General features: G+C 58.6%; 1 protein-coding gene across 2 annotated transcripts in view; it reads right to left on the bottom strand.

Moving 5' to 3' along the window:
• Window positions 1-73: 73 nt before the first annotated feature.
• The window catches only part of GAB2 (GRB2 associated binding protein 2), a 146,517-nt gene continuing 133,845 nt past the window's right edge, over window positions 74-12,745 (bottom strand). For both annotated transcript variants that reach the window (XM_084895011.1, XM_084895012.1), the window contains exons 4-10: window positions 11,369-11,958; window positions 9,921-10,015; window positions 8,064-8,328; window positions 5,798-5,888; window positions 5,369-5,471; window positions 4,180-4,305; window positions 74-3,573 (exon numbers count right to left, since the gene is read on the bottom strand). In XM_084895011.1, the coding sequence (XP_084751137.1) occupies window positions 3,430-3,573; window positions 4,180-4,305; window positions 5,369-5,471; window positions 5,798-5,888; window positions 8,064-8,328; window positions 9,921-10,015; window positions 11,369-11,958 (1,414 nt within the window). In that variant the 3' untranslated portion in view covers window positions 74-3,429. The remainder of the gene's footprint in view (window positions 3,574-4,179; window positions 4,306-5,368; window positions 5,472-5,797; window positions 5,889-8,063; window positions 8,329-9,920; window positions 10,016-11,368; window positions 11,959-12,745) is intronic.

Here is a 12,745-nt window from a genome sequence, read left to right as displayed (position 1 = left end):
CCCACACACAAACCCGTGCCCGCCCTCCCCAGACCTACTCACAGGATAAATATGTTACAATTTTTTGTTTAAAAAAAAAAAAAAAAGAAAACAGAATAAATTAATAACTTAAGTGATTAGGCACCAACAGTGATTTGAAAAATTAAATGTCAATTTTAAATGGTAACAGGGAAAGAACCTAAGACGGGGCTTCTCCTAGCCTATCTCTGCTCCTGACAGCAACAACTCTGTGGGAAGGATTCTACATTTTAGGACATGTAACCAACAAACATACACACACACACACACACACACACACACCACCAAACAGCACATGACGGCCCGACTCCAGTGGGACCCCCCTCCCAGGCGGCTGATCTGGCCCCAGAGAGCTCGGGGTCCCAGGATGATGGCCTGTAGGGCGGGCTTTAAGCTCCGTGGTCAGCTCACCCCTTCCCCCCACCCCCCTCTGCAGAGGGAGGCCCAGCGAGAGGAAGGACACGCTGCACTCTGCTTCCAGAGCTCGTCGGAGGGAGCGGGAGGGTGGGGGTGAGGGGCCTGGCCACGTGGGGGCTGAGGCCTGAACCCCGTGGTAGGTAAGGGGGGCAAAGGGCGGACTGGGGTCAACCTGTGCCCCAATCACTGCAGAATGGCCGTGCTTCTGCCCTGTGAACGGGGCGTGTTTGTATGGTCTCAGATACAGAGGCTATCAGACGCAGTCCAGGGAGGAGACTGGGTTCAGACGCAGTCCAGGGAGGAGACTGGGTTAACTGGCTGATGTGTGGGTGTTGCCCATCCCTAGTGATCCAGACTCTCGAGAGAGGTCACAGGAAGGGAGCTCTCCTTTAAAACAGCTGAGCATCAGCCCTGTCAGGGGCCTCAGAGACCTAATCTAACCACCCATTTCACAGACGGGCAAACCAAGGTCCGAAGGAGCGACACTCCCGGGAGCACCCTCTCCCTCTCGTCTCCCGGTTCCCGCTCTGCTTTCTGTAACCTGGCGGGGGTGGAGCTGGAGGCGGGTGAGCGCGCCCCAGGCGGGAGTCCTGTGTTCAAGGTGCTGAGCCAGCAACCCCGGTCCCGCCAGGCCACCAGGAGAGGGAGCTTTGACCCGAGAGGCCAAAGGACCAGTTTTTAAGCTGAGCTGGCAGGTAGGTGCTAACCACCTGGCAGTGTGGGGCGTGTGAGCCAGTGCCCTCTTCTCCTGCCCTTCCTCCCGCCTCTGCCCTAAGACTTTGGGAGTCACGGGAACCAAGAACGGAAGGGAGGGCTCCTTGCAGATTAGATCTGAAGACAGTCTCTGAAGATGCCGGCCAGCCCACGTCGTGGCACAGGCAGAAATACTGACGTGAGGGCACCCACACCTGGGCCTGCCTGCAGCCGGCTGGGCACAGGGGTGGCACCACTAGACGCTCCCTTCCTGGGGACGCAGTCAGGGCCGGACAGAGGGAGCGGCACCCCTGCTCATGGGAGGCCGCTGCCACCATTGCCTCTTCTCCCGCGGGAGCCGTGCTCCCCAAGGCCTTCTGTTCCCAAAGCACAAGGCCCGCCAAGCCTCCTCTCCCCTTAAACATCCGACCCCTCCTCTCCGAGCCCATCTCAGCCACCTCCTCTCCCTGGACGCCACCTCATCTGCTCTCAGCTCCTCCCCTCCCCCCCCCCCCCCAGCAGCCCCACCTCCTCGCTCAGGCTCCAGCCGCTTCGGGATGGTTGTGCTTCTGCCTAGGAAGGGGGCGGCAGCGTTTCCAGTCTCTCGTGGCCATTACCGACGCCTTGTGTCCTTCTCACGTGCAGGGGCAGTCTGGTCAGTTCCCGGGTCCTCAGGGCCCGTCCCAGGGCCCGGGCGCAGCCGCCATTAATGCAGGTGCCGGGTGGGTGACGCTGGGGGGAGGGGGCGGCCGTGGAGAAAACAGTTCCTCCAGAATGGGACTTCCTAGGGCGTGGTCAGGCCCTTGGGCTGGGGAGGCGTGTGCACACGCTCACCCTCACAGAAGCGGAAAGGGAAGCGGTAGCCGCCTGCATTCACTGTAGCGGGAAGTCATTTTCGTTAGGCCGGTCTACTCCCCAGAGGAGAATCGAACATCTCGTCTTCCCAGTTCCCTCTGACACCGGAAAATTTGGCCAGGAACTTATTAACATAAGAATCAGATGCCCCCCCCACCCCCCACCCCCCACCCCCCACCCCCGGCTCAGGAGAAAGTGGCTGCGGTGAGGCCCCCCCCTCCTGCCCCTGCAGCCAGGTTTGGGTCCAACGTGGCCCCTGGGCTGTGAGGGTCCAACACAGTGTGAGACGAGCTGAGAAACACTCAGCGGGCACCAGGCCCGAACCCACGCCAGCCTCCAGGCTCTGCCCTGCTCTCCCCCTCACTCTGCTCCCCCCGTCGTCCATCCTGACACCACGCACACCACACCCCTCACACGACATCCCTCCTCCACTTGCTGCTCCATCCTGCATCCTGCATCCCCACAGCACTGCCTCGGGCATCCCACCGCGCCCTCTGGGCGCATCTGCTCTGCTGTCCCCGCAAGGCCTTCGCTCCCGCCTCTCATCCCTCCGTCACCTGCGCCCCCTGCACTGCTCATCTTGCAGAAACTTGCTGCCTGTCCCCCCTACTGTGTCCATGCACTGCCTTCTGCCCAGCCTCTGCATCACCCCCAGTGCCCCCCAGGCTCCCTCCCTCCCATACCCCCAGCCCCTGCCAAGCCTCTCTCAGCGGCACCTCAGGAGGCAGGAACTGGGAGGTCCTGGGGGAGCTCCCGGGGCCGGCCGAGCACCAGCCTGTGTCCTTGTCTCGTCATCTCCTGGGCTATGAGCCCGTTCCTTGTTGCCCATCCTCCTCAGTTTTCCCCTTCCTTTTGTCCTCATCCTTCTGCCCTCCAGGTGCACTGCCATTTGGCTGAAAGGGGGGGGATCTAAGTCCTTTGTGCCCAGAGACCGCCTCTAACCTTCTTAACTCCGCCTCCTTTTGGTGGCCTTGCCTCTCCCCTGCTGAGACAGAAAGGGATCAAGTCCATGTCCACTCTGGTCTGCTGTCCTTGTCGTCCTGGTCAGCGAGGCGATGGGCTTTTCTGGGGCGGCGGCGGCAAGGGGGCTGGGCGTGAGCGTGAGGTGTGGAGTCCAGCTCAGAGCCTGGCCCTTCCCTCCTCACACCCGGTAGGTGCTCAGGCCTAAAGGGCAGGAAGCGGCTGAAGGATGCTTTTTGGCGAGCGCCCTCGCTAAGGTGAAGAGAGGCGTGGCCATCACTGGTGCAACCAGAGGTGGGCCGGCCCGCCCGAGGCAGTGCCTCCATCAGACCTGGCCCCCGCGGGGAAGGCTCAGGGTCCCTGACGCCAGTGCTTTGGAGTCCAGGCTGGCCAAGGAGAGAGGAGGGTGGGAAGGGCAGGAGGAGGGGGGAGGGGAGAGGGGAGAGGAGAGAGGGCAGGAGCCAGCTTCAGGGCTCGGCAGCCCGGTCACAGCTTGGCGCCCTTGGAAGGCTCCGAGGACTGCCGCACGTCCGTCCACTCCTGCATGGTGCTCTGCAGCGCCTGGGTCTTCTCCTTGTCCACCTGCACGTAGTCCACCTTCTCGTCGGAGGTGACAGACGACGTGGACGGCTGCGGGCGGAGGGAGCAGAGGTGCTGTGAGAACCCATGAGGGGGCCGCTCTGCCTGGCTGTAGGAGTCTGAGTGGCCTTTAGAGCCTCCGCTCCACATGGCATCACCCCTCCAGCCCCAAGGGGGACCCAGGCCCACAGCTCTGTCCCCACCCACCTTGTGGCCGCTCCTCCAGGGGAGGGCACGTGCTGGGTGCCAACCAGCACCAGCCACAGGCCTCTGTGTGTCCCTGCGGGGGACCGGTGCTGAGGCCCGTGCCCGCCCTGCCTCCAGACTGCCTGCGCCCAGGGTCCCCTCGGCCACAGCGTCCAGAGCAGCGCTCCGGAGCCACCGGGCAGCGAGCTCTCCACCGAGAGCTCGGGACCAGGACACAGGGGTCCGGGGCCTGTCGCTCATCCGCTCTGTGACCTCCTGCGGAGTGTCTCAGGGTGCTTTCGTGGGCCCACCTCACAGGAGAGGGCCTGGCTGACCAGGTGCTGAGGGCGGGGCTGGGAGCCCTGGAGGGAGGGCTGAAAGCACAGGGAAGCAGCGGGAGGGGAGTGCCGCTGTTTGGGGCGTAGGCTCCCCCACCAAAGCCCCGGCCCCGCCCCGGCCCGCCCAAGGCACCTTGCGGTGGGGGCTCGGGGAGCTGGGCTGGAAGTCCAGGGCCAGGTAGTCCACACTGCCGGTGCTCTTCTTAGGGGCTGGGCTGCTGGTGCCGCTGAGGATGGGCGAGGCAGACACTGGGTTTTGCTGTCACGAGGAGGAAAGCCCTGTTAGTAAGTTTGGGAACGGGACTAACCCTCCACCGGAAAGCTTGCCCCGGGGTAGGAGATGCTGAGCAGGGGCGGGAACCAGGTCTGTGCTGGCTCCCAAGCCTGTACTCCTCCCGCTGAGCCGTCCTTCCCTTCAGGCCGGCCTCCTCCCTTATCCCCCCACCCACCCCGCAGGCTCCCCCGCAGCCCCAGCCCTCGCCTGCGGACCCTGAGACAGGAGCCCGTTCCCTTTGTGCACTGGACGCTGCAAGGTCTTCTTTTGCAGCCAATCTCCCTCTGAAACCCTCACCATGGCCTGCAGCGGGGCAGCCCCAGGGACACTGTGCTCCCCCAGCTCCTCAGAGATCGGGACAAGGGCCCCGCCCCCTCAGCAGCCCCTCAGTGACGTGCACGAGGGTCCTGTCTCTGTCCAGGCCCCAGGGAACCTGCCCAGGATCTTCGCGAAGCCCCGTTCTAGTGAGGAGGGCGACAGTCCTCTGCCTGTGTGGCTGCCCTCTGGCTGGCTAGTGCATGTGCAGCCACCACCCTGTGCCGGGCAGCCGTCCTCGCCCCCACGCCACCTCAGGCGGCCCCGTGCCCCCTGCCTGTGTCTGCGCCTCCCCTCCGCATACACGGCTCCTGGCCCTGAGCACTGGACGTAAGGAGTGAAGGGCACATCTTTTACTTCTAAAAGGTTTTAACAGGAGGAGGAGGAGGAGCTGACTTTGAAGGGTGCTCCTGCCACCAGTGCTTATTCTGAAACGTCTGTCTAACCACTGGGCCTGCTAACCCTTTCGGGGCTCCCTCGTGCCCGCAGGAGGCACTCGGGGTCCTCCACCCCCGAGCCTTTCCCAGCCTGCCCTGCAGGTGCGCTCTCCACACCACCTGTGCCGCCATCACAACAGAGGCAGCCGCCTCTGCCCCAGGACTGCGGCCTCTCTGAGGGGAGAGACCCTGTCTTAGCGCCTCATGTGGCTCAAGAAAGATTGGCAGCAGCAAACAAAACATCGTGTGACGCGGGGTCCCGGGGCGGAGGGAGGGGAAGGGCCCAGGGCGCTCACCATGGGGACGTAGTTCTCCTCGCTGTCTCCGGAGTCCGTGCTGGTGATGCTCTGGGTGGAGGTGGGGCGGCAGTACTGGGAGGAGCTGGGGTTGAAGGTGTGGCTGTGGAGTGGGGGGAGGCAAAGGGTAAACCGGGACGTTTCCAGTCTCCACAGGGCCCCCAACCCTCACCACCCCCCCCCCCCCCCCCCGCCCACCTCTGCCCTCAGAGCTCCACACGCCACTCCAGGTGAGGAACTGAGTCAGGGCGGATACAGCTGTTCCCCTTCAGAGGAGGACACCGGGCCCCCAGAGACGGAGGCAGGGCTGAGCTACCGACGGCATTATCTATGGTCAGGCTGCGGCCTCCCCGACTCCCACCTGGCCACCGGTCCCCTCACCGGCCCGAACGGCTCTGGGCCATGCTCCCAGGTCCCGAAGGCACTCACATGGCCCTCGACCAGGACTTGGTGACGGGCGACTTGAAGGGGAGCTCGTCGATGACCGTGTTGCTCCGCAGGTCGAGAGGCGTTGGCTTTCCTGGAGCGGGAAGGAGAGTCGTGTTAGCGGCCGTGGATGACGTCACACTTCCATGTGACACACAGTGTGAGTACGAGAGCCTCAGCTCCATCCTGGTCTCTCAGAGGGACAGGGGATGTGCTCTTTGCCCATTGATAGGCCTTGAAGTCTGTCTTCAGATGCCAAAGAACAGGTTCTTTGCATTGTGTCTACAGGAATCCTATTTTCTCTCTCTCTCTCTCTCTCTTTTTATTTTATTTTTTTAAATATATTGATTTTTTGCAAAGAGGAAAGGAGAGGGATAGAGAGCCAGAAACATCGATGAGAGAGAAACATCGACCAGCTGCCTCCTGCACACCCCACACTGGGGATGTGCCTACAACCAAGGTACATGCCCTTAACCGGAATCGAACCTGGGACCTTTCAGTCCGCAGGCCTTTCAGTATTCAGACCGACGCTCTATCCACTGAGCCAAACCGGTTTTGGCAGGAATCCTATTTTCTGACTCTAAGGTGAGGACAGAGGGTCGGACTGCGGGCCGCTCTCCCCGGAGATGTGGCCACGCAGGGAAATGTGGGAGGGTGTTTCCACGGGAGAATGCCGCCACGACCACCTCTGCACCTGCAGTGGAGGGAGATGAAGGCCCCAGCCTTGCAGGCTTCTGTTCAAACGCTAAGACCTGAATTCCCTGGTGATCAGACCGTGGGCTCATCTCCACCAGAGGGGACTCCACCTCTCCCTCCAGTCCCGGCCACGGACCAAGGCGGGGGCCTGAGGTGGGAGCAGCTGGAGCCGGAACTCCAGCCCTCCTCCCGGTCCAGAGGCCGGGACACAGAGCCAACTTCCCGGGCATCTGCCTGGATCAGAGTCAACCTCCCGGAGGCTTCCTTCCGAACAAACCCGGAGGCAGGGATTACTGTTCCCATTTTACAGACAGAGGATTTGCCCAGAGACACACCCAGGAAGTCTTCGAGGAGGATTCCAACCCCCATTTACCAGGTTTGAATGCTCACACCTTCCTATTACGTCAGAGTGGACCCTTTAATGGACTGCCCGTTCCACTCTGTAAACTGACCCCGTTACCCTCACACAGCATTTTATGCATTAGGAGGCACTTTTAGATATAGTACTGTGTTTTCCCGAAAATAAGACCTACTTACAGGTTTCCTTCTGAGTGAAATAGAAGGCATCCCCCCAAAAATAAGCCCCCCCCCCCCCCCTAGGCTAAACATGAGAGATTTGGTCCACTGATTCTGAAAGAAATGGAGTCACAAGAAATTCACCAGGAAATTCAGGAATTGGATTGTTATGATGATGTTCCAGAAGATGATGACATGATTGTCATTGAATAAATGAGTAAATACTTGATACTGTAGGATTCAGTTTGTCTGGTTTGTGTTGACAACTACCGTGCTACTGTACCGTATACAGGTAATAAATTTCCTTTATTTTCATTTAACAATAAATGTGTACCGTATTCTTCTTCATGGAAAAATAAGACATCCCCTGAAAATAAGACCTAGCGCATCTTTGGGAGCAAAAATTAATATAAGACACTGTCTTATTTTCGGGGAAACAGGGTAGCTATGCCCCTCAATTCCTTTGGGAGGTATGTATTACTGTATATTCTCTTCACAAATAAAGAAACAAGGCTCTGCTAACCAGTTTGGCTCAGTGGATAGAGCCTCGGCCTGTGGACTGAAAGGTCCCAGGTTCGATTCCGGTCAAGGGCATGTATCTTGTTTGCGGGCACATCCCAATAGGAGGTGTACCACAGGAGGCAGCTGATCGATGTAATGTTTTGCTCTCATTGATGTTTCTCTCTATCCCTCTCCTTTCCTGTTAAAAATCAATAAAATATATTAAAGAAAAAAAGAAAGAAACAAGGCTCAGACACAAAACGATTTGTCTCTACTTACACGTCAGCAGGTGATGGAGCGGAAACCTAAATGTGGCCTGTTCTGGGTCCTCCCCCACTTCTGGACTCCAGGCTTCTCCCTCAACCAGTCGCTAAGGGGCCAGACCACTGGGACGCATTAGCAGGGTTAGTGTATGTGTGAGACTTTGGGGCGGTGCAGGCTCCAGGGGCGACCCTTTCCTTGCAAGTAAAGTACAGGATCCCCGCTTGATCGCTAAATGAATGGCCACAGCCCCCGGCCATCGTCCAGAGATGGGACCAGGAAGGAGCGGACTTACCTTTGCGGTCGGGTTTGAGGTTGCGGTTGACAGGGGGCGGCTGGATCTCACTCCCCCGGCCGGGGCCTCGATGCAAAGGAAGGGCTGTCGCGGGGTAGCTGAGCGGGTCGAAGAGATGGGGTCCTGGGCTCATGGGGATGTAGACGCCCTGCGAGTTGTCGCCTGCTCGCTCCAAGGCCAGCAGGGTGGAGGAGCCGGGGTTCATGGGCACGTAGTTGTCTTCGGAGTTGGCGCTGTCTGACCGGCCTCTGAGTGTTTTCTCCGGCTAGGAAGGAGAGCGAAGGAAACACAGCATCACTGGGAAGAAACCAGAGGGGTGAGGGCCTATGCACAAGGTGGGGAAAGGAATGACTAGTGAGGTGCGTGGTGAGGCTACAAGGCAGACCCTGGGAAAACAAAGAAGAAAGTGGACAACAGGAAGTTCCCCTGTGGGGGGCCTTCTAGCGCCCAGGCTTCCTTGGGGCTCCCTGTAGTTTTTGATAAATGTTTAGCATGAAATCTCCTTGGTGGCTGGGCCCATGAGGCTTTCCGCCTACCCCGGGCAGAGGGCAGCACAGGCGGTGGCTGCACCGTTAGTTCAGGACCTGCCTCCACCTCAGTGTGGACGCACCATTGGGAAGTCCCTGCGCTGGGCCAGGAGCACATCAGAGGCCTGGGCCCTGGCAGGTGAGGGCTGGGCCGGCCTCGCTACCCAGGCCAGCTCTCAGTGTGAGCACGGTGCAGGCAGAGCTGCCAGGGTGTGCAGTGCAGCAACCCTGACCACAGCCTTCCTTCAGAAAGGGTTAGAGAGAATAAGTCGGGGCAGGGGAAACTCATTGTGCTCAGGAGACCTCTTGTAGAAAGAGCGCAGCCCGGAGCTCCGCACAGCCTAGGCAACCGCTGGACATCAGGCACCCGGAGCAGCCAAGGACGGGACCCGCCAGTCGGCTCTGTGCGCCCACGGAAACTGCTTGCAGACAGCAGAAGCTAAAAATGCCTGCCTCCCACTCAGTCTGCGCTGACTCCTTTCCCCCCCACTCAGCCCGCCTGCACCCAGGAGCTTGGAATAAAAGTTCTTTACGATACAATATGGCCTCATGTCATGTCACTCAGAACCTCCCACCGTCATCTCTTGCCCTGTGCGTCCAGACGCATAATGAAGCTGCCTCTGCTTTGGTTACCTAATTCCCAGTCTTTCCCATGCACCTGAAGCCAGGCCCAGTCTGCTCTGCTGGGGCCTGACGCCTTGCAGAACTGTGGTCAGCCGCTGCAGAGGCCGGCCTGGGATCCTGCCGCTGAGCCTGACTGGGCCACTGCTGCCCGCAGCCTCTCCCAAGCCCCTCCTCCCGGGAGACCTGGCAGGCGAGGACGCAGCCTGAGATCCGCCATCCCAGAGCCTGGGCCCTCTGCATGGAGGCCCTCCTGCTTACCCACAGCCTTGTCGTCCAGTGTACACACATTTCCTTCCCAGCAGCATACCTGTATCTGTCTGAATATCAACCCAGGGTGCCCTGATTGGGTGGTGGCTCAGTTGGTTGGAGCATCGTCTCATACACCAGAAGGTTGCGGGTTCAATACCGGGTCAGAGCATATACCTGGGTTGTGAGTTCCATCCCGGATCAGGGCATGTACGGGAGGCAACCATTGATGTTTCTCTCATATGGATGTTTCTCTTCCTCTCCCTTGTCCTTCCTTTCTCTAAAATGAATAAACATATCCTCAGGTGAGGACAAAAACACACACACAAACTCAAAACTCAACCCAGGGTTCTGAACTGAGACAAGAATTAGGCAGTGTCTTAAGAGGGAGATGCTGTCACTCTTGGGGTGATCTTACCCCATCTGAGCTGCCCGAGGATGCCCGGCTGGGGCCACTCACCAGGAAAGAACTGACTCCGTCACTCATGGACTCTGCAGACCGGCCCGCACTCTCTCCGCCTCGCTGCGGGGGGTCGTAGGACTCACAGGAAGAAGCTGCAGCAGAGGAAGGAAGACCAGATGCACTCCGTTTCCTGTGTGTGGACACTCCCCCAGGCCCTTCCCTGTGGCTGAGACTCCAGAAGCCACTCCTCCCTGCCCTGTGATCAGGCATTATCCTGCCACATCTCCCTGCAGCTCAGAAGTTCCTCCCAGGCTCCCAGCTCCAGTGCCAGTATCTATGTGGGACCCCTCCACCTCCCCTCCACCCTCATTTGTGCACCTTTCCTCTAACCACAGCCCTACCCACCCAGGCTGCTCACCGGCCACCACTGACTCCTGACTGATGTGCACATGTTGATTTTACTTCCCCAACTGTGTGTGTGCTCTCTGAAGGGCAGGAGCATGTTCTTTGTGTCTCTGCCCTCTCTGTCCCGAAGCGGGTGAGTGTGTGTGTGTGTGTGTGTGTGTGTGTGTGTGTGACTGATCAAACGGGATGCACTGCAAGACTGCAGAGTGCTGAGCAGGAGTCAGGGCCCAGGTCCACGGCCCATCTCTACCCCTGAACCAGTGTCTCAACTACCTCACGGGGAATGGAGGTGAGGCTTTGTCTCACCGAATTCTCAGGGCACTACTGGCTTCAACAATAGAGCAGATATAAAACAGGCTTTGCAAGTTACAAAGCAAATGCAAAGGAAATGTTAGACTTTCTCACTGACCAGAGGAGACTGATTATGTGCAGGGCTGGAATACTCTACGTGGAAAACGTAGAAGCTCAGACTTTACCAGGGGTCTTCAAACTACGGCCCGCGGGCCACATGCGGCCCGCAGAGGAGTCTGATCCGGCCCGCCAGGTTTTTTGGGCAGTGAGCGCAGCCGAGGTGTTACAGTAGGAATTAGTAGTTCATATAGTCCGGCCCTCCAGCTCTCTGAGGGACCGTGATCTGGCCCCCACTTTAAAAAGTTTGAGGACCCCTGCTTTACACAGAGATTCAAGAGGGTGCTTAGGAAATGTTCCGAGGATCTAATCTTATTTTAATATTTGCTTGTCCATGTAGGTTTGGCTCCAGTTTGGACAGGACCTCGACGTTGATTTTTGCAATCTCTGGCTTGATCTATAAATGAGTAAAATACTATGGTTTAGATTTCCAAAACCCATAATACGCTGTAATGTGGTTAAACAAGAATGCTCTATCTCCCTTGGTGGAATATCAGTTTGTCTGAGGCAGGGTCTGCTACACTCTCGCCAGTGTGGGTGTCCACTCACTGCCTCCAGTGCTGGAGGGATGATGTCAGTGACTGGGCTGGTCCTCCCGTCTCCTGGGCACGCATGGCCACAGACCACCAAACTGCTGAGAAGCCCCGTGCTACCTCCCCCTCCCCCTGGGCCTCAGCTGGGCTTGCACTGACCTCGGTGAAGCCGGCTGTTGTCCATGGCGGGCAGGGTGTTGCGCCGGGGGATGGTGGCGGCAGAGACCGATCTGCTGTTCTCGCCGATGGGGGGTCTCTGCTGAGCGCTGGCCCAGCGAGGTGTTTCTGCCTGGCTTGGCTTGGGGGGTCGGGGTGGGGGAGCCATGGCCGAGTCCCCAGGAGCGCCCACGGCCATGGCATTGTGGTTCTTGTCCAGCGTGAAGGTCCTAGGGATCTGGTACGCGGAGTGCGGGGTGGCCGGCACCTCCATATTGTCCACCAGGAGGTCCCCGAACTCCCGGCACAGGGCGTTGCTGGGCGTCTTAAAGGCGTACACGTCCTCATTATCCGTCTCGGAGCCCGTGAGGCTGCCCTTGGTGTGGCCGTGGGCGGCCAGGCTCCGGGGCAGGTCGTAGGCACTGTCTCTGAAGTCTGTGTTGTGCCGGCTCGGCTTGGGGAGGCTATAGAAGCCGTGGACTTGGCCGCTGACCCCATTGACGCAGTGTCCGTTGCCCTGGGCCAGCTTCTGTACGGCTGTGTCACTCCTCATGAGGAACGAGGCCCTGGTGCCCTGGGAGAAGCTGGCGCTCCTGGGAGAGAAAGGAGGGCCGGGGCCGGCGGTGAGAGGAGGCCAGGACTGCCCACCCAGGGAGGCCAAGCCCCATGCAGCTCCTTGGTGCGGGGGAAACACAGGCCACGGAGGCCGGCCGGCCCAAGGTTTGCCTCAGTTTACTAGCTGTGTGACCTTGGGCAAGGCACTTTCTCTCTCTCGGAGCGTCAGTTTATGCACCTGAGAAAATGGTGACTAAAAACCTACTTGGAAGGTTATTCAGAAACTAGACTAGTATAGAGATGTTCCATCCATGTCAGCCTTGTTTGTTCCTTTTTTAAAAAAATTTTTTTTAATTTAGGTTTTTGGGCAATAAGGTAAAACCAAGCAGTTTAAAGACATAGGAGTAGAGGGATTTGTGTTAGGCCACTGATACATTCTGTGAGCTTCATTGAGGTCCTCCCCAAGGTGTGACTCCCCAAGGAGTGACCTCCCCACGGTGTGACCTCCACAAGGTCTGACCTTGCGGGTCTCAAAGGGTCCATTTGGCCCTGCAGCAGTGTAGCCTTTGGTTTATAAGCGCGGTTTTCGAGCTGGACTTTGTGTTCTGTGTAGGTAGGTACCTTGGGAAAGTGGAGGGTGAGGTTCTAAGAACGTAGGGATGCAGGTCTGGTTTTCTCTCTCTTACATTATGATCTTTCATTGGATTTCAGTTGGGGGGGAAAAAAGTAATCACTATTCTAGAAAAATCCTTTGTAGTAGTCAATCTGTCTGTTGGACTTGAGCACTGTTGGGGGTTATAAGCTTCTAAGAATCGGATAACAAGC

The sequence above is a fragment of the Pipistrellus hanaki genome (assembly GCF_964339955.1).
Source record: "Pipistrellus hanaki genome assembly, chromosome: 9".
NCBI classification, from domain to species: domain Eukaryota; kingdom Metazoa; phylum Chordata; class Mammalia; order Chiroptera; family Vespertilionidae; genus Pipistrellus; species Pipistrellus hanaki.
Note: the sequence above shows the minus strand (reverse complement) of the source record. Positions and strands in the feature narration are given on the sequence as shown.